General features: G+C 30.8%; 2 protein-coding genes across 3 annotated transcripts in view; one reads left to right on the top strand and one right to left on the bottom strand.

The window, feature by feature from the left end:
• Nucleotides 1-14,050, top strand: part of LOC129218921 (uncharacterized) — a 40,009-nt gene extending 25,959 nt beyond the window's left edge. The window contains exons 10-15 of the mRNA XM_054853244.1: nt 4,579-4,678; nt 6,688-6,818; nt 8,459-8,581; nt 9,734-9,793; nt 12,318-12,415; nt 13,286-14,050. Coding sequence (XP_054709219.1) covers nt 4,579-4,678; nt 6,688-6,818; nt 8,459-8,581; nt 9,734-9,793; nt 12,318-12,415; nt 13,286-13,322 — 549 coding nt within the window. The 3' untranslated portion in view covers nt 13,323-14,050. The remainder of the gene's footprint in view (nt 1-4,578; nt 4,679-6,687; nt 6,819-8,458; nt 8,582-9,733; nt 9,794-12,317; nt 12,416-13,285) is intronic.
• A 383-nt stretch (nt 14,051-14,433) lies between these two features.
• On the bottom strand, nt 14,434-21,031 carry LOC129225219 (E3 ubiquitin-protein ligase RNF123-like). 2 transcript variants are annotated; one of them, XM_054859801.1, is made up of 4 exons: nt 20,901-21,031; nt 19,000-19,118; nt 17,316-17,499; nt 14,434-14,646 (listed from the first exon to the last, which is right to left on the bottom strand). In XM_054859801.1, the coding sequence occupies exons 1-4, from the start codon at nt 20,996-20,998 to the stop codon at nt 14,550-14,552; spliced, it is 498 nt and encodes a 165-aa protein (XP_054715776.1). In that variant the 5' UTR covers nt 20,999-21,031; the 3' UTR covers nt 14,434-14,549. The 2 variants fall into 2 exon arrangements, with proteins under 2 accessions (XP_054715776.1, XP_054715768.1); XM_054859793.1 differs by having other exon boundaries at nt 19,000-19,169; nt 20,901-21,017.
• Nucleotides 21,032-21,778: the final 747 nt, after the last annotated feature.

The raw sequence follows: 21,778 nt of genomic DNA, 5'->3' as shown, positions 1-21,778 counted from the left end.
GTCCATAATGGATAAATAATATTTCTCTCCCCTCAAAGTTAAATTTGGGACTTCACCTACATCCATGTGTATAAGCTCTAAAGGTTTAGAAGATCTCACGGCCCCAATCGATTTAAAAGAAATACTCCTAGCTTTAGTATATTTACAAATTTCACAATAGTTAACATTTTTATTCAATTCAGGAAGACCTCTAACACTATTGTTTTTGCTAGTTCTAGAAATATATTCATAATTAATGTGACAATATCTCTTGTGCCATAAATCTTCAGGTGAAATTTTACCAATTTTTTCAGAAATGTTACAAACAGGCTCAGAATTATCACAATGTTCACTATTTTTCAAATACAAATATCTATTAGGCTTAAAGAAATATAAATTTATGTCATTTCTACGCTTTGCATAAAATAATTGATTCCAATTTTTGTCATAAACTTTAAGAATGGTATTATGACCAACAAATTTGTTACCTTCCTGTTCCAATTTAGATAATGACAATAAATTACGACGGATTTCAGGATTGTACAGAACATCTTTCAAGATAATTTTCCTATGTCTACCATTAATTTTGACCAACAATTGAATTGTACCAATCCCTAAGATATTGCTTTGTTTACCGTCAACAGCCATAGACATTTTTAAGTTATTAACTGGTCTAAAATCAGAGAAAAGATTTTTATTTTTAGTGACATGTGACGTAGCTCCAGAATCGGCAATCCACGTTATGTCTGAATCAGATGAAGTAATATTCAAAGCTTCTGACTCATTAATTTCACTCACATTATGTTGAGAATTAGAAGACCCTTGAGATAAATTTTTAGAATTTGACTTTGCCTTAAATTTAAAACAATCAACCTTTTTATGCCCAAAAATCCCACAAAAATTACATTTCCCTTTAAATCTATTTTTACTAAAATTTGACACAGGTTTACAACTACTTTTACAAGGATGGATCTTACCGGCAGGTAGCGAATTCGGAACGGTCACATACACAGCAGGTGTCTGTAGTGGAACGTTCATTTCAGAAATTCTATTTGCTTCGAGCAACAGTTCTTGTTCTATTTTCAATGGGGTAAAGTCCACGTCAGACCATCTGTAGATTTGCTGTACAATGGATGCAAACTCAGGGGGTAAACTCCGGATATACTGGAAACCTATGTAAAGGTCGGACATCGCATGGCCAACTTCTTTTAATTGTGACGCAGCTGCTTTCACTCGGCAGATGAAAAGACCAACAGTTTCGCCTTCTTGAAACTTGACTTGAAAAAATTTATCCAACAGGGATATTAATCTGGCACGGGTGTCAGGTTCAAAATACTTGCACAAGATTTCCCAAGCTATCTTTCCTTCAGTAGTGCATTCGATGAGAGGCTTGAATTCTTCTGACAGGAACTGATAAATGGTAGTATAAGCTCGAGTTCTTCTAAGATTTATTTCCGCTCTATCTCGGAACGTCAATTTTTCTTCTTCAAGTTACTTTTCTTTTTCGTCAGCTTCGATGAATTCCCAGCTGCCCGAATGACGCAGGACAACTTGTATGTTTCTCTTCCAAGTATTCCAATTATTGGCATTTAGTAAAGGTATTGTAGGGACTTCCATACTTTCAAAAATTTCACGACGTTTTAAAAATTCTTCAGAGCATAAAAATTCAAATTTTCCAAGTTCTTCAGGTTATGGCCAGGAATTGCAAAGTCCAGGTGACCTGGGCCCGTAACCACTTGTGAGCATTATGTGTAGTGAAATTTAGACTTACTACACCGCTAGTAGAAGTGAACTTGCAAAGAAAATGTCCACAGCCTGAAGTTGGAGAAAAAGAAAAACACGTGAAGCATTTTTCCTCATGGAAAATCTGTATTTATTATCCTCAAAGGATTCCTAAAGTTGACGAACAACATCTTCATTGATATTTAAAAAACATTTAGAAGAATAGACAAAGATTAGCCGCTAAAATACAACGAAACATTCAGTTTTACGAACATGCTGATTCCAAGGAATATAAGGCATTAACGTAACATACAAAAATAGGCCTAAAGGCGTTTTATGACTTTAAAATTGACATCACGTTGTATTACGTCCTGCCAGGAGTAAAGAGCACTGGCAGACATCACGAAATCACGTACAACACATTTTGCGGCTATGTGAGGTGAGAGAGAGAGAGAGAGAGAGCGAAAAAGATCGCTCGAAGTATTTAAAGGTCTTCACATGGCTTTCAAATTAAGAATATGCAAAATACAAGATGTGTTGCCAATGCAAGAAAGTTAAAGATATGTTGCCGATCAAAAAGTAACTCAATCTACAAAAAAATTCTCGCGGTTATAAGATACAATGAACTGGTGACTCGGTTCACCCAAAAGTTCATTCACTTGACTGAGTCATTGCAACCGATCACACACATGACGTCACAACGTGATGCAATGTTTACATCGAAAAGGGATTGATTCTGCATGATGCAAAAACGTATTTTTAATGTTTTTTTTTTTTTCAAATTAAGTGATTCTTTCACTTTTTGTGAAAGTTTAAATTAAAAATCTAACAAAAGTGCACAATCTTTTTCGCCGAAGAAGAAAGCAATGAAAAACCTATCATTATTAATGCTCTCTAACCTGTAGAAAGTGTCTGCGGATGTCACCATGAAGATAATAATATAATTGTGCATAGAACCTTAAAAATTATTTTGTATTAATTAGCTGACTAATCTGCAATATTCACAAAGAGGCGACAGAAACTTGGATGAAACACAGGATGACTCACAGAAAAATAAGCTGCTCAAGTTTTTGAGTGTTGTTTTTAAGTGAGAGGTAAAATTAACGAAGTCATATAAAAACTTTTACTGAGACTGTGACTTGATGAAACCAATCAGCTTTCACTCCCTGTTGTAATGAATCAAATGCTCTAATATAATGACCAACATTAACGTAGTTGAATTGGATACAGCAGTACACAAATCAAAGACATCGTGTTTGTCCGAAATTTGCAGTTCTTGAGCAGAAGTCAGGCATGACTCCCATAAAAAAAGAAAAATTATTAGAAGGTCATGAGGTTTGTGGAGATCTTTTGCTAAATGTCCACAATTATGTAAACTCTGTAAAACTAACTGCTGTAGAGCCATAGCCCGCATTTTCATCAATTGCTTTACTTTTTGGGCAAAAACTCCCTTCCCATCCCATCCGATATGAAGCGAAGGGCACACTTTTGTGTATCAAACGATAGTCGCTTATTATTATGCCACTTTTCAGTACTCTACAAATGGTGTACTGAAAAGCCTCCAATAAAACTCACACATCCTTTTAGAGCTGTTGTAAAACAGTATTGTGGAAAAAGTTTGATATAATATGATAATGCACATAATATTCTGCATATGTTTTGGTGTTTAGTTTTTTATTTTTAATTCTTGTAATAATGTACTTCTGTGTAGAAAAATGAAAACAGTGTTCGCAAGTTTATTTTATAACCTTTAATTTTTTTTTATAAAACTTCACAAAACTAATCTTACATTATAATCAGAAACTAAATTCAAACAGTTTTTATCTTTTAAATATAAAAGAATTTATCAAAAATTCTTGATTAGCAAATACATTTTTAAACCAACATTTAAAAAAATAAATAAATAAATAAAAGCTAATACATTTGTATTGAAAATTGCAACTTGAACTTTTAAAAAATCCTTATTTTTGTGTATTATGACTACTGAAATGCCGCATAAGAGAAAAACCTTTCATTTGACGTTAATTCCCAGCTTCATTATACTCACTATTTTCAACTTGAAAATTTTTTAACATTTTTTTCTGTTATATTCAAAAAAGAAAGAAAGAAAGATAATAAATGTTTTTTTTTTTTTGAAGAAAATTATAAACTTTGGGCCTCGTACAGAACACCTAATTATGTTTTGATTCAGGTAAAAAAATTTGCTTAAGATGTGGGTCGGTAGTGGCAACTTTTTATGGACTTGACAAATTGAATTTCGAAAAAAAGTTTTTGGATACACCCTACTGTACACAGTTAAAATCATATTTTGAATTCAAAATATGAAATATAAAATTGCATAAGAAAAAATTACAAAAATACAAAATACAGCCACGAAAAATACATTGCGCTATCTCGCCTTTTATTACCTGCATCTAAGTGACTGTCTGGTTTAATAGGTTCCAGATTAATGAGGGTTTACTGTATTTAGTTTTAGTTCCCCATCATTGTAGAGTTTCTGGAAAAGTAAATTATCTTTAAATATAGATATGTTTAAGAATTCTGTTGTTTGTCTTTCATATTTATTTTAGTTTTAAGCATGAGTCTGGTTTTCTTAATGTACCAAGTGTTCATGACCTTTTGCCTCTTATCCTTGTTAGTAGAAAAGTTAAACTTATAGGTAATACTTGACACACACGTGAAGAAAATTCACTCATTGCTTCAATGTCTTACATGAAAGTACAATTATTCTCAGAGTAAAATATTTTTCAACTTTTCTTGAAAGCCTTGTTTCTCCCAATACAACATCTTATTGAATATTTAAAAATGTTCTCTAATATTCACATGTATTAGTGGTAAGCTAATAGCTTAATTTGATTTTCATATTCTCTTTTTTAGGTTGTTTGCTCCATTTGTTCTAGCAATCGAATTTCTCTACCATACTTGGGCAACAGAATTGCTCGTGTATGTGATGAATGTCATACAAAACTTGGACCTGGTAATAAATTGTCTAAAATATTATATTAGGTTGCATTCAGAACATATTTCATGCATATTCTCCTTTTTTTCCTCTTTATAAAAATATGCAGGCTAGCAACCAGGCACTAAGGTTAGGGAAATTTAATTATTGTTTAATGGAAGTTTTGTTTTTGCAAATATGTACAATTTTTGTAACTTAATATAGTATAAAATTTATTGTTTCCTTTGATCAGAAGAAGAAAAAAGCAAATTTTACTTTTTAGGGTTATCATTCAGTTTCATCACATTATTTCATATTTTTTTATCTATTTTTTTACAGACACAACTTTTAAAAGGCCCCTTCTGGTAAAAATTGCAATCGCGAAAAATTTGCAAAAATCTTGCTCATAAAAAAAAACCTTTGCGTAATATTTTCTTAATATCTCCACTTCTGTTTATTGTTGTATGTCCCCCACTTAAAAAAAGTGCATTTCACAAAGCTCATAAAGGTCATGTTCACAAATATAATGCAAAGAAATTTTTAAAAAATTTAAACTTTTTGAGGCACACCACTGACACTTAAAATAAAGGGGAAAAGGATCTGATCAATTAAAAATTGACTTGGTGAAATAAAAGAAATATTTATGTTTATCTTAGGGACTTGTAATTGCTACCTGTGGCTTAATTTTTTCAACCCCAAGTTTTTAAACTTTTAGCATGGATGCTCTTGTACTTGTAAGAAATTTTTATTCTTCATACTCAAGGAGTGATATTCCATAAAAAAGTCAAAGCTCTTTTCTTTTTAGTTTCAAATTCGATTGTGTATCTTTCGGGAGGGAGAGAGAGCGAAAAAAGAAATTACCAATTACATTTTTATTAAAATGAATAGCTAGTTCAAAAACATAGAATCTTGTATTACTTTTAAACAGTGTCAAGAAAGAACTTGCTACTCAGTTTTAAAAAATGTCTTTTGTTTCTTTGAAATAAACATCTAACCATTTTTCTGGCAAATAAATCAAAACAATTTTGATTTTAATTTTCTGTTCTCAAAATAGATGTATAAAAATATCATTTTTAAGTTCTAACTGCACAGACTTTCCCAAATCTCAGCTAGAAGTTGCCTTAAAGTATGCTGATCTAGTTGAGCAAGACATCAGTTCTTTTTATGAATCCTGTGTCCTCTTTAAGAGATGAGCCATTAATTCTTATTTTGCTGTAGTTTTTTTTTTTTTTTTTTTTTTGATAGCAGTTTTAGTTATACTTCTTTAGTTTGTGTAATTTTCAAATCAATTTTTTTAATGAGTAATAACATTCAAGTTATTCCATTTGTATTTGACTGGAAGTGTCAAGTTTGGCAATTTTAACAGCCCCTGAAAAACAAATGGAAAAATGAATTTTTTTTTTTTTTTTTTTGAGAATTGTTTGCCACCCAGCCCTCTCTTTTGAATGGTCATGGTCATATATGGGACCAAATAACTTGTAAATCAGTGAATCCTCTAAAGAAATTGAAAAAGAATTTTCTTGCATTAAAATTCCTTGTTTGTTTTGTTCTAAACTCAAATTTATCAGGTATAGATTGAAAAGACTAGGGAAAAGTGCATTTGAACATTGCAAAATAGGGGTAGAGGGCATCAAACATCAATAAAAGGAACAGAGCACTGGGCCACCCTAGGAAAACTTTAGATAAATGTCTTAAGTATGTGAATAAATAAAGCTCTTGCAAACATTTTTTTAAGTGGGGAAGAAATATAACTTTAAAAGTCCCCCCCCCCCCAAAAAAAAAAATTAATTCCTTCAGATGCTAAAGCAAAAAGCATTTATTTCTAATTTTCACTTTGTCCTATTTATCTTTAAAATTGGTTCCTTTTTTTTTTTTTTTTTTTTTTTTTTTTTTTTTTTTTTTTTTTTGTGTGGTTTGTCAAGTCTTTTTTCTTTACATTGTGTATAATTTTTAAACTAGGGTTTTGCTGATATAAAAATTAACAAATCTGTTTTTTTTTTTTTCATTTAAATTTCATTAAAGTGCTTAATTTTTTTTTCTTTCATCAGGTTCCAGTGCATGTACAGAATCTGGGGAAACAGACAGTGACAATCAGCAAATTGCAGTTAAATCGCATCTAAGATCAGAACACAGACATGTGAAGAAAAATAGACGAAATCTACCAAGTGTATTAAAAGAGGTATTTGATTTTAACCTTTGAATCTTTTATTTCCATAATTCTTGCACAAGACAATGAGTTTAAATACTGAGAGTACTAAGAATTGACATATAGCTTCAAATTCTATAGTTCCCTGACTAAGTATCATAAGCTAACAATTTGTGATATGACATTCTCTGCTATACATAGAGCATGATATAAACTATGTAGGGGAATGTGGGGAAAAGTAAAATGGTTAATATCACTGAGTTGTTTCAAAATGAACAAATCGGGAAATTGTTTTGAAAATTACAGTACATAAAGAAAGAACATTGTATGTATTTTTGGTAGTAAATTTGAGTCTTCAAAAAGAAGTGGAAAATGTTCACTTTTTTTTTCTTAGGATAAAGTGAAAAATGAAATATTTTTCTAATGGAATATTTTCAATTCGATTATAAAATAAATTTTTACTCAAAAAAATCAGTAAATAAAAGGTTGAATGAATAAATGAAAAGATAATGAAACAATACACGAATAATTAAATGAATAAATCAATCAATATAAAAACAAAAGTAAACGAGCGAGTACAAGAATGAATGAATAAGAAAATTGAATGAATGAATAAATAAGTGAATTAATAAATGAAGAAATGTAAATAAATTAATTAATAAATGGAAACATAAGTGATTTATATTAAATAATTTATTAAGTAAATGAAACAATCTATTTCACTTTGCCCCCATATGTACTTGACTATTTTAAAAATTTATTTAAATACAAATAAGCTTAATATTGACTAAATTAGTACTGTATTGAATATTAGAAGGTCTCAGTTAATACTGAAAATGTTAATAACAAGAAACTTTATTATTTTATAGTAACAAAAATAATTTTTGACTTAAAGCAAAATATTACAATATGAGTATCAATTTTTTTAAATTGCATATATTAGCAAATTCTTTAATATTCGATGATATTTTTTTCCTGACTGGAATAGACTACAAGCGGTACTATACAGTTAAAATAATACCGGATAGGTGGAGCTAAAAGCAGAGTAAATATTTCACTATTTCACTTTGCCCCATGTTCCCCTACATCTGTTTTAACGCTTCCAGTGTTTAAATTTGAAAGACTGGCTATGAAGCTATGTGGAAAGAATAGCTATGCTTTAACAACTTTTAATATTGATTAAACCAAAGGCTCTCGTAAAAAGCATTGCTTTGGGATGCTATTTGTTATGACTGAAGCCCGGATTTGATACAAATGCATATTTTTGCTTCTTTTAGCATTATATCATATAACTGCATAAAAATGGCAAATTTTCAAAATAACTGCATATTAGTACATTTTCATTCCCTTTTAGATTTTTTTTTCGTTAAAAAAATTACAAAATACTATCTTGTTCTGCATAACTTATGCTTTTTTAAATCATGATCAAAATATCTTAGTGCTTATGATCTAATACAATACTTTTTGATTGAAACATAAGTTGATTCATGTATTTTTCTTTTATCAGCTGAGTTTTATTTTTTTTTCTTATATTTGATACTGTTTTATTCAATCTGTAAAAAATGCTACGGGAGAAAAATAGCATTTTTTTTTGTTAGGTATTATTTTGGATAAATAATCCAATTTTAATGAGATTATCCTTAAATAAATGCATAAATCTCTTATTTCCTTAGGTTTGTGCTAATGATCAGGGTTCTACTATAAGTGGTTATTTGCAGAAAAGATCTGGGAAGAATTGGAAAAAGGACTGGTTTGTGATAAAAGACAAAGTTTTATATGAATACAGAGCAAGTGAGGTAAGTAAAGAAGTCAAATAATGAATTTAGCTATTAGTGTTAAGTGCTCAAAGAAGAAAAAAAAGGCCGAAGAAAATTCAAATTTATCTCACTAAAGGAAAAAAGAAAAAACCAAAAGTGAGCAATATTAAAGAAATGATTTAACTCATATAATAAACAAAAACCTTTTTTTTTATTAAGGTTTGCTACAAAAATGTTTATGTGGTACTTATGTTGCTCTGTTGCATATTTTAATGTAATTTAATTATGTATTTCTCATTATAAAGTTCTTTTTATTGTAAAGAAAAATAAATCAGCAATTACAGTCATGGTAATCTCATTTACAACATAACTAATTATTTAAAATGTAGCAATGGGCAGATGGTAACGTTGCATTTATATGATTCAAATTTCTCTCAAAAAATTTTAGCTGAAATGTTGTGCAGAAAAAAACAATCCAATTGTGATACAGTAAAATTTTAATAAGAGTGGTTAGAGCTGTAGATAGGTGCAAATCATAAAATCAGTTACTTAAATATTTCTCTTTTTTAATTAGAATGTTACATAGGCTGTTTGGACACAGCATTGGTGTTATTTTAATTCAGTGTATGTACTACTTTTGTAAAAAGATAAAATATTTGTTACTGTTTTAAGAACTTGTGTGCAACAAGTGCTGCAGTTGTAAGTTCAAGTTAAAATAGATTAAAAATTACAAAAGCATCCAAATCATAATTTTTTGTGCATAAGTTGACTCTTGCCAATTTGTGACCTTATTTACAACGATTGCGTATGCTGCAATTTTCTATAATTCACATGTTTTTTTTATTATGTAAAGAGCAAAGGAAAAAAAAAGTACAATTAAAGTCACTCACTATTAATATTAATTGCAGTTATAATTTTTACTAATGGTAAAAACTTCAAAACAGTTTACAAAAATCTTGATTAGGTGAACTTCATGTGAAAGGAAATTCCTTAACATGAAATAAATTTGACTGATTATAATAATAACTATTAATATTATTTAATTTTTATTCATTTAAAAATTATTCTTGAGAAGGCTAAGAGGGGAATTTTTTATTGCCCAAAGGTTTTAACTGGTCCAATTAGGTCTCTGAGTTATCGAGAGTTTACAATGCACAGATTTTGAGAACTTTCTCTTTTTATTTCATACAGGATGTTGCAGCTTTGAGGAGTGTTCCTTTACTTGGCTATCAAATTGAAGCATTTTCTGAAGTAAGTCTTTATTGTAATTAAAAATATTTTATTTTCATACTTAGAATAGTATCATTTAAATAATTTTATGTTTTTAATTTTAGCTAAAAGTAAATATATTGCTGCAATGATGTACTTTCAATTTAGTTTCTTGCCTAAATTCTTTAACATACTAGAAGGGATACTTCGAGGATGAAAGTGAGAAAAAAATGGCAATTAAATGCTCCTCTCCCTGATTCGTCGAAGGAATTACTGAATAATATAGTAAAAGCTCATCTATCTCATTCCTGTGACTAATTCCTTTCAATAGCGTCTACCTCCCTCCCCCCCCCCTTCAAAAACGAAAAAATTTGAAAAAAAAAAAAAAATCACACGAAATGCGCTTGGTATTTCTCTCTCTCTCTCTCCCTTCTCAAATATTTCTCTTCAAAAATAAATGAAATAAAACTAACTCACTAGAAACAAATACCAACTAAATCAAGACACGTTTGTTTACATTTAACTGTTGCTAGTCGATAATAAATAATAAGCTCAAATCTTTTGCCACATACCTTAGATAATTATATATGAGATTTTTAAAAATTTTTATTCAATTCAAACAATGCATTGAAATTTAATGAATATTTATCTTTTTTACATTCTATGCAACATGTCAGACACTAAAATTTTGTTGCTACTTTTACACATTGGAAGTTATGTTAACTTTCATGCTTTGAAAAGTTAAGCTTCTGAGTTGTTTAACACCCAATGCATCGGTTCCCAACCAGTGGTTTGTGAGAGGTCCAAAGGGGGTTCGCGAATATAATATAGTAATGGCGAAATTTTAACAATATTTGTTTACGATGAAGTCTCAAGTTAAAGCGTTTTACGTTCATTTATTCATGTGTCTCTTGCACATTTGATACTCTTTGGATGCAAATGTTAGCACACTTGCTGACATATTTTGTAGGCTTGAAGAATTAAGTGTCATAAAAAGGCACAGGGGTTTTACCCTTTTTGTTGAGAGGTAGAATTTAACCTGTGCCGAAAAAGTTCAACTTTTGAACACAATGTTTCTGAATTAAAGCATATGAATGCTTTAATTTTCTCATTAGCTTTCTATCGGATAATTGTGTTAAACTTCATGGTATTATTACATGGAGTATATGCGAACACCTAATTTTCAATACTTAGTTTCTGTAACCATTTGAGTGCAGCAAAGAACTTCTCGCTTCTCTTGTGCTTGACTGAAAATGAAAAAAGTGTAACTTCGCTGCTATTTGTTGCTATAATTTTCACATTATCTAGATTAAAATAATTTGAGCTTTATCAATGAAAAAGAGAAGGAATGGTTAGCAACTCGAAACAAATAGCATAGGAAATATGAAATGGGGAAAAAAAACGTTAGAAAAAGTTCCTGTGTAAAGCTTGCGACAGTGGGAGGTACACCATAAATACATACAACAAAATTCAACCATGTGCCATGAAACTTAATTTGCACTGTGTAAAAAGAATATTTCATGATATTTGTGCAGAAAAGTTCTCTTGTTATAGGTAAGCATAAAAATATTTTTGTTGTTTATATAATAACACTGTGGAGCAAAAAAAAAAATCTTCAAAATACATCTGACATAATTCTTGCTGATTCTTATGTAAAATGACCCCCTGAATCCAAATATGACTACCATTTTCCCTTGTCACATTGCCCTCTCTGGAAATACACCCCCCCACCCACCCACCCAACATATTTTTCAGTTTTTGATAGGGAGGGAACAAGAGCCTCCTATTAGTCATTGACACTCTTCTGCAGGGCTAGACAGGTGCAAAGTTTAAAAGCATGAACATTTAGAGCAAATTAGGAGACTCATGGGGTTGTGAAGTGATAAAATATTGAGCATCCCCAAAAATATAAATAGATACATCAATGCTGCTTTATTAGCATACCTAATTTCCTTTTTAATCATACTTTTATCTAAGAATGTAAGTTGAATAATACAAAGTTCTTTACTGAAGATCTGCGATGCGACTCTGACTGTGCGACATGTGATGATTTCTATAGATTTTTATATATATATATTACAATGTGAAACTGTTTTTACAACAAGAGACTAAAACTATCAGATATTTGAGCCAAACTTTGAATGTTTTTGTTCCACAACTATCCCATTAAGAATTTTTTCAAAGTTGACTGAACCTCAAAGAATTATCACTGGGTTTGTTCTGTTGAATTTGTTTTGCAATCATTTTCTAGCTATAATTTAGTTTGTACTTCTATATTTTTTTTGCCATTAATATTTTTGTTTTTGTTATGAACTATTCTTTCTCAAAGTAAAAAAATCTTCCTAAATTTTATTGTGTGTACGTGGATTGTTACTCAGTGCACAAGGGGTTCACCAACTTTGTTCAGAACTTGAAAGGGGGATACAATGGGAAAAAGGTTGGGAACCGCTGACCTAATGCAAGCAGTTTGTCCGCTCACTGTTTATGGGAAATTAAATATGTCATGTTTTTATCAACAGAAAAGTTTTATCTATTATAGTCAATTTGATTTTTTTATTTTATTTAGTGCTATGAAAACGTAGAACCCAATCTGTTGTTTCAACTCACTCATCCTGGACAAGCTCCACTAATATTTCATGCAGATACAATTGTCTCTGCACAAAGGTAATCTTTTGTAATGTATTTCAAATTCTTTCCCATTACAGTTAATGTTGAGTGCTGTACTAGCACTTAGTTAATCTGTTGTTTAATGAACTTGATTTTCAAACTGTTGTCTTTGGTGACTTCCTAGTTCACCCTTTTTCCATGCTCAAATTGTAATTGTTTTTTTTTTTTATTATTATTATTTAAATATATTTTCTGCACCATAAAATTTTATAAATTAAGGAAAATAAATGCTGTAATAAAATGGTCCTTAGAAAATCTGCGTTAATTGTGCCGAACTGCACCAATTCTTTATATCTGATTTATCCTGATACAACCCCCCAATTTCTGGTTTTTGCTCTAAGCTGCACCAAATTATGATTTTATAACCTGAAACTGCTCATTAAAAGAAAAAAAAAAATAGTTCCGTTCATGTTTGCGATTGAAAGCCCAAAAGGAACAAGCAAGTAGAAGATGAGTAAAAAAAAATTCATTTTGCTTTTATTTCCCGAAATTTGCAATTGTTTCAATCCTTTATCTTATCATTCTGTAAGCTTTCAATTATTTAAAAAAAAACTGAAGTTGTTTTAAGCTATGCTAGTTTAAATTGGCTTGTTTTGTATTTCAATGATAATTTTATTTTTTTAAATAAAATTAATTCAATACCATCTGGCCATGTTGAACCAACTGCTGCATAAATCTATGAAACAGAGGATTTTGTTGATATGCTTTTCTCTTTATTATTATTTTTTTAATTCTAAATTTTATTTGCTTACTGCTTCATATTATTGCATGTCAGTATCATCCAACTGTCATTTCTTGAACTGCAACTTTTTTTAGAGCTAAATATGTTTGTAACTAATGTTTCTAAAATTATATTTCTCCCAACAGATGGGTTGCAGCTCTTAAAGATGCTACAGTTTTATAGCGAACATGAAATTGATAAATGTGGAGATTTCAATTTAACCATTTGTACAGTATTATTTTGTGATGTGTAGAGTGCTTTGTAGGAAAAAATGCAGCTGCAGATAATTTATGTATAAAAAGTCAAAGAATACTTAGCACTCTCACCCTGACTGTTGTTGCCAGTTTATGAAATGTAACGAGAAAAAATACGTAAATACTTTCTCTGTTTCACTTTTTTTTCAGAGGAATGTTATTTTTTTTAGAAAGTGAATGTGCTTTTTTTCTTAATATTTCTTACTGACTATAAGTAATGAACTAAGCTGAATCTCACAAGAAATTGGTAGCTCAATCAACATAGGCAACTAAATATAATCAAAACAATCGACTCCAGAACATTAGCTATTAATTGAATTTGCAATTCAAATGTTGCACATTGTCAGGTTATGTGCATAATAAACTTACTTATACATTAAAAGTATTATTTCATAGGATTAAACCAAAGATTGTGATGAAATATTTAAAATTTTATGTTTTTAGGTCATGATATAGTTGTTTTATGAATTAAAAAGGAAAAAAAATGTGATATTACAACATTCATACTGAATGTGAAATGTAAAATACTTCATTTGTGTGATGTTTCCAAAATCTTAATTTGTAGATATTTGTTATGCAATGATTATGTGAGACTTTGTTGTGCAATAAAAAATTATATTTGTTGAAATCTATTAGAATAAATTTAATATATTATTCAATTTGTATTGTTTCTTTAGTATTAAATTCCTAAACAAGAGTATTCATGTCACAGTCCAAGTTCTTAGAGATGAATTTTCAGTGCATGCCATTCCTCTCTTCTTACATGACAAATGCATATGTGTTCTAATTTCTACCATACAGCCATGACAATAACATATTACTCATTTAGAAAGAACTTTTTCAATCCTAAAGTATTTTTAATACAAGAAGTCATTAAAAGTACTTTATAATTGATTCTAAAAAAGTGAGTCAGTGCCAAAAGTGATCAGCAAAATTAAGCAATTTCTTAATTGTGCTAAAAAAGATAGTATTATGTTGATATTCAAATAATGTCTTCATTTTATACTCAAGGTTTAATTAGTAGAAGCATATAATGGGTTTTGGAAGAAATGCATTTATTCAGAATAAGTAGTAGATATTTACACCTCACATTGCATAAATAAACATTTTTGTATATTAATTTGGCATAATTTCTAAGTACATTGTCTCTGATTGATCACTTTTTTTCTGGATGCAAAGGTTTTACATATTCAATTGTAGCTTTACAGAAGAAACATTCTTTATGACTCAATAGATGTAAGGATATACAGGACCTGTAAAAACAACATTGTTTAAATGAAGCATTAAGAAACATAAATGCTAGGGACAAAAGCAAAAAAAAAAATCTACGAGTAACACTGCATCAAATTTTTCTAAAGTAGCATTATATGTATAGCATTAATCTAATACTGTAATTGAAGCAGTGAGTACCAAAGGGATGTAAGTGGCAAAATTAAAAGTTTAGAGATAACCAGTACAAATGGTAGGTGAACCTCTCCTCTGTCTTGGGGCAAGAGATGGTACTAGTAGCCCTGGTAAGTGCTGTTATACAGCATGATTTAGAAAAACTTTTCAATGAAAGGCTACCTAGGACAATATCTTTAAACACGTTTTACTCAAAACTTGAAAATGTCCACTTACATCCTTTTGCTTCTTACTGCCTCCATTAGTATATTAATAGTTTGCATAGGTTATATAAATTTTTGAAAATATCCATCCATCAATGTTTTTGAGAAATATGAGTTGAATTTTAACAGATTTTCAGGCTAACTGACATTATTCTGAGTAATTTTAAAATGAATGAGCCAAAAAGAATAGATCTTTGACTACTGATATGAATTTAATTTGCTCATAGAAATTTTTCCACAGTTCAAGTTCTTAGAGATTTTCAGTGTGTGCCATTTCCCTTTTGTTACATGACAAATGCCCATGTGTTCTAATTTCTACCATACAGCCATGACAATAACATATTACTCATTTAACTCTGATAAGTCCTGAGAAAGTTAAGAAACAGGAACGTCCTCCTTCAAAACTACAGAAAGCATGGATGACTTTATTGCACATTTTACAACCATTTTAGAAATCTTTTCTACCGGTTGGGATTTTTGCTTGCATAAGCAACCTGTTTCCTCATCCACTTAATGATGTTATAGGGTGGATCTTTATCAAATTTGATACAAAATGTCTCACAACGATAAATTGTACATAATATATGAAAAGCCTCATCTTGAGGGAAACGTTTTCTTTCACGGGATCCCTAGTGATGACTCTATACCTAGATGACCTCTCAGTTAGCAGATAAAATTTCTACACTGCTTGACAAATGCTATGGAACAATTACGTTTTTTGGAATAGTCAAGAATAGACAATGATTAAAGAAACAGAACTAAGTACATTGTTAGTACAGAGGATGTGCCTTTATTATAAGTAAAAAATAGTACAGATATTATGTATGCTGCATCAATGAAATAAAAACTTAAATCCTACTTAGATGATTTTCAAACAACCACAAAAAATTGATCCAGGTCAGAATGATGGAGGCATGAGTACCTTAGTATGATGATAGACTACCACGGACACTAATGCGCATTTTGCATCTGTTTTGTATACTCCCCACATATCTATCAAGGAGTGCATGGGGATATTTTCCCTCCCCTCTCTCAAGATGGATTTGAGTTCTTGTACTGTTCTGGGAGGGACGGTTCTTTGTGCAACACGTCTGCCAAGAACATCCCAGGCATGTTTAATTAGATTTTAGTCGGGAGAGTAAGTAGGAGAAAGTTTTCACTTTGCTGTGTGCTTCTGATACTTCAATGCTCCTGTTTGGTTGTGCAATGTCGTTCATCAAGAGAAAGTCTGGACCTACAGTCGCCCTAAAAAGACGAACATGATCCAGTATAACTTATCTGCAATACTATAACTTATCTGTGCAGGTATTGCACAATACCTTTGCGACGTAACGCTTCCTTGCTCAAAAATGTAAAATGATGTTCTGCCATTATGCATGGTGCCTGTCCACACCATCATGCCTGGGCCGTACCGATCACGTTCGCAAACAAATTTTTGTGCATAACGTGTTCCACGCTCTCTCCACAGTAGTTGGTGACCAGAATCACTTGTCATACTGAAACGAGATTAGTTGGAGAACGTCACTCTACAAAAAGTTTTGATCATCGCAACCAATACGTTCCTTACACCAGCGTAATCTCTCTTGACGATGGCGTGGTTGAAGTGGAATGTACTTACGGGCTTCCGTGCATACAAACCAATATTATTTAATCACCATGAGATGGTTCTTTCAGAAACATGCATACCAGTAGCAGTTGCAAGATTTGCAGCTATCTGTCCAGGAGTTAAATTTCTGTTCTTTTTGCCACCATCGCTACATAGCGATCTTCTGAAGGTGTGGTGTTCCTACCACGACCCCCGGCATGCTTTCGCAAAGCATTGCCACCTTCAGGGGTCATCTTTAATTGCGAGATGACGCTTTCCGATACACTCATTGCAGCAGCTACAGTGGTGACACTTTGACCTGCTTTCAGGCGTCCAACCACTAGTCCACGATCGTAGGTACTCAAATGATGCCATGCTGACATTTTACTCTTGAATATTTCAAGAACCAAACAGAATTTCAGAGAAAAAACTTTTCCAACATTCAGTACTATTTTTGTTAAATGCCAAACAGAGTGAATTTTTGTACAAATCTTGAGCTTGTATGCTCTGCCTTTTATACAGATATCGAGTATTGATCTACCACTTGAACTTGAATTTATCCATCTGAACTTAATTTATTTCCATTTGCCAGCTGACTGAGGCACAAATTTGCATAAATCATTTGTTCGTTAGCAATTGTCAAGCAGTGTATAATAGTGCTTTTATACTAAATAAATGCACCAAATAAATTTTATTTTGAATCACTATATTTATAAGAAACATAACATACCTGCAAGATTGGTGTTGGCAAGGATGAAATCGAGCAGATTTAGGATTTGCATAACATATAGTACACACCAAGTCATCATCAATTTCTTCTAGGCCACGATTCTGTTGGGCTATATCATATTTTGCATGCAGCAGCTGGATTAAATTTTCAACTTTTTCAATTTCTTCCTTACTTACTTCTTTATCTAAAATACAATGCCTTTCATTATTCTCATTTTAAACTACAATAAAAAATTTCATAGCAGACACTTTCACACTCAAGATTTAATTTGAATTCATTATCAGGCATGAGAGAGAATGTCTGTTAGCAAATAAAATTTTAAACCCATGCTTATCCTTTTGTGTAAAAAAATCAAAATTAAGTTCACTTATGCTATTAGATCTGTTGAAACAATTTTAAAAAATATCATGTAATATGTATGTATCATTTAAATATTATGTAATTTCTGTAGTATCTAAATTTATCGATCCTTTAAAAAAGGCAGATAAGTTTTAATTTCATCTCAGTAAATGTATAAATATTAATAACATGAATTTTAATATTATGTTTCTTATCTTTACTAATAATAAAGATTATGTCTATTAATCATCTTACAGACAGAACTGTAGAACTAGAACCACAACCAAATTTGGCACAGATATATTTTGGAAATGTACTGCTTGGAGCCATTTTTTTAAACACTCAATTTAATTTTTTTTAAATTCAAATTTCAATTTCTCATAAATTTACTATGACCAAGACAGAAGAATTCATCCTCATTTAAAGTTTTTATACCTTTCCAAATACTTCCTTTTTCTGCAAAAGATAAAATCCATTCGAAGCTTTAAAATTACTAGGGTGAGTCATAAGTTTTGCAATAATTTACTTATTTCCTTAGTAAGCATTTATACTGGTTATCTCCTGCACTTCACATGTGCGCACATTAAATAACAGTAGGTTGAAAAAACTCATATGTGTCAAATATTGCAAAACTTATCACTCACTGTAGTAATCAAAACAGGTAGAATAATTTTTTCTCACACCCAAAGTCAAGGGGTTGTGTAAGAAAACTTTTTTTTAAATACGTAATACAGCCGTGCCAGTGATATTGCTTTTTTAAAAAGATTTTATAAGCTTCTGATCAATCAATGCCAATGTTTTAGTTTTCAAAAAGGAAACAAACTACCTAAAAATGCATTAGTAATTATAAAAAATAAAAAAAAAACAGTATTTATTTTTTTTCGATTATCATCAGTATGACGCTTGACGCTCTCATAGTTAAAAGGTGTCTTTACTGTTTCTTTTGTTTTCATATTGATGACAGTTCTTGCTTTTTGATATATTTCCACATTTTAAACTTTCTAGACTGGAGAAAATCTGCCTTCCAGAATAATTTTCATAATTTATACATATAAAAATAATTAAAAACCTTTTCTTTCAAAAGCATGCTGACAATGCACATATGCTTTACTAACAATTTCATGCGGTGTTTGAGATTTCAAATCTCGTTAATCCCATTAAATATTTAAATAATTTTGAAATATTTATGGGATGCCAGAGAACACATAAGAGGTTTATTTCTAATTCTCTGATTGTGACTATTCTATAAATTTTATTTAAGAGCATTTGCTTAACTTGGAACACAATAAAAATAATCTAAAAATAATATCTGTGCAAATGCTGAGAATCAGTATTAGTTACTTACAATCTCGTAATGAAAATGGCTTAAAGTTGGGTGTCTCCTGAGTGGATCCCAGTAAAAAGTCCAGAGAAGAAGGTTGAAAACTCGGTTCGGACAAAAGTGCATTTATTGCTTTCTTCTGACTGAAACATTCATCAAAGTTATTCTGTACATTAAAATGTTTCTCTTTATTTCTAGCAGGTACAAAAAAGAAAGAAGAAATGAACAAAAGTTTTACATATACTTGCAAAAGAAAAATAAATTACAATGTACATTTGTCATAACAATATGCACATAAAAATGAAAAGCAAATTTAATAGATTCCTATGATTCCATGCAATACACATAAAAAAATTTATTTGAAAAAGGTGATGATTATGTTAAAACGTTCCCTTTGTTCTGAAAATAGAAATGTATCCTTGTTTTGAAGCAAAAGGGTGCAAAAAGACTACAGACTGTGTTTCCAGGTTACAAGGAATTTCTTTAGCAATACAAAATTTTATGAGCTTTAGAATACTAGCAATCCAAGTGAACACTTTCAGCTTCTCTTATAACTAGTAGCTCACATTTTTGCATTAATAAGATGTCCCTTGTAACTGAAACATGTGTCTGAAAATTATTTTGTGCATTTGTGTTTAAAAACATTGAAAAGTAATAAAAACAATTCAAGATAAGCTAAAATTTACAATTTTCATTTTCTTAAAATTTCAAATGCATAAAAAGGTAGTCTTTCATAAATTAACAATGCAAATACAGTATAACCTCGATTTAACTACTGTCAAGAGACTAAAAAAAGGTATTGTTAAATCGAGGAGCATAGACATTCAATGCAGTCAAATCCGGACCTGTGAAATGTATCATTAAATTGAGGAAATCGTTAAATCAAAGTTATACTGTGTTTCTAACCGGGAAACCATATGTTAGAGTAATCAGTGGCGTCACTACGATGCTTTTTTTTTGCGTTTGTGAGGGGGGGGGGTGACACCAAAAATTACCACCCCGGGTGTCACCCTTGTTAGGTACGCCACTGGTGTAATAATGAATTTTTTTTTCAAAGAGTAGCAATTGAATGAGCATAGTGAAACGTGCTCTTTTGATGAATAAATCATTTGCCCTTGTCTCCCCGTTATTGAAATATAAGGCCTTAAAATCAGAGGCACCAAGCAGTAAGTTACCAACCTTAAGCAAGGGCTAAGGGACCATGCAATATATCAACAGCCCAGTTATCACATCCAGAGATTGCAGTTGCGTCCTTGTTGTGGGCCTGTCTTTCTGAGATAGTGAATAGTCAAACTGGAGGTAGATGCATGGGGGGGGGGGGTGCAAGTGGGGGCTCAATCCCCCCCAGAGAAATTATAACTTCCTTGCTTTTAGTACTTTTTTCTTTGCAAAAATGTAAAAACATTTCTTCTCCAGTCATTAATGAATAATTTATTAAAAATGTCAAATTTTAATAACTCTACTCTTCGAGTAGAGTTATTAAAATTTCAAATATTTTTCCCAATGAAATTGGTTTCTATGGGAAAAATATTTGCCCCCCCCCCCCTTAAAATTTTGCATATGGGCAGATGTCATCTCATTGAATCTGAGAGCGCCAACAAACTGGTAGATAATTACTTTATGATTTGTGGTTTCTTTTTTTTTTCTATAATAGTCAAGTCTTACTAGATTTCTAAGAGCTTTCTTCCATCTTTTGCATTTGAATGTTCTACTAAACATAATTCAAGTAACGTTTCTCCTTTTTACAATGTGTTTAGCAATATTTCGATGTCTTAAAACTATTTTTATACACTTTAATTCTTTATTTACTTATGCTACTTTTTTGTTTGTTTCTCTTACAATATATAGGATTGTGTAGGAATTTTTCCCGAAAACTATCCGAGTCGGAAATAAAAATATTTAGAAAATAAATTTAAAAATGTTACCTTTTAGGCAGACCATCAATAATGAGCGAAACGAGTATTCCTGTAACGGCTGTTAAAATAGGAAAATGATCTATTGTTTCAAGTCCTGGTATTTCCATGCTAGCAACTAGACAAAAACAGCCTGATTTGGAGGTCACTCTGTTCAGAACTTGACAAACAAGCTAAAGTCAAAAAAAGAACAAATTACTCTTGCTTCACATTATATTATCCTTTATTCTCAGTGCCAAAAGTTAAGCATAGATTGGTAAACACAACGCTCACTTTACACCTGCAACAAATTGTAGCTTCTTCAGTGGTGGATTTTTATTTTTGGGGGCATGTCACAATGAATTTGTAGAGCCTTATGGCCCTGCATGTGAGAGGCTAGGAGTACAAGAGCTATAGGGGCCTGGTATGAGAAAAGTGAGATAAAACTACTTTTTAGACATAAAACTCCCAAAGATTCAATGGGGCTTGCAACATGATCTGGAAAAAATGTGGACTGTGAAAAATATGGAGGTTCTTTTGTCTATCATCCTTAAATTAAGAGTTTGAGAAACATGTCCTGTTCAGAACTCCTTTATTGTTAATTCAGATTGACTTCGCGGAATTAACATTTTTCTTTCTGTGCTTAACTTTTGACAGTACGAGTATATAATCAAAAATTTAATTAGTAAAAATCATTGATAGTAGTGACAAATAGGCACAATTTTTTAAGCTAAGCAAACAGCAGAAAAAATAAAAGTAGGCAACTATGGAGCTAATAATATAAACTATATTGTTTTCACCATTCCCAAATTAGAAAAACTTATTTGCAACTTATTTGCATTAGTTTATCATTCTGATTGTCTAAAAAAGAATATTTAATCAAAATTAAAAATTTTGTAAACAAGTGATAT

Source organism: Uloborus diversus, chromosome 1 (assembly GCF_026930045.1).
Source record: "Uloborus diversus isolate 005 chromosome 1, Udiv.v.3.1, whole genome shotgun sequence".
Lineage (NCBI taxonomy): Eukaryota > Metazoa > Arthropoda > Arachnida > Araneae > Uloboridae > Uloborus > Uloborus diversus.
This window is presented reverse-complemented; position numbering and strand designations above follow the sequence as displayed.

Bases quoted from the DNA above. Each gene is read 5' to 3' on its own strand.
- LOC129225219 (XM_054859793.1), bottom strand. From the start codon at position 20,998: ATGGAAATACCAGGACTTGAAACAATAGATCATTTTCCTATTTTAACA. The intron at 19,170-20,900 runs GTAACATTTTTA...TGTACCTGCTAG, and splicing joins ATTGATGGTCTGCCTAAAAG to AAATAAAGAGAAACATTTTA. The intron at 14,647-17,315 runs GTATGTTATGTT...TTGTTTTTACAG, and splicing joins TGCCAACACCAATCTTGCAG to GTCCTGTATATCCTTACATC.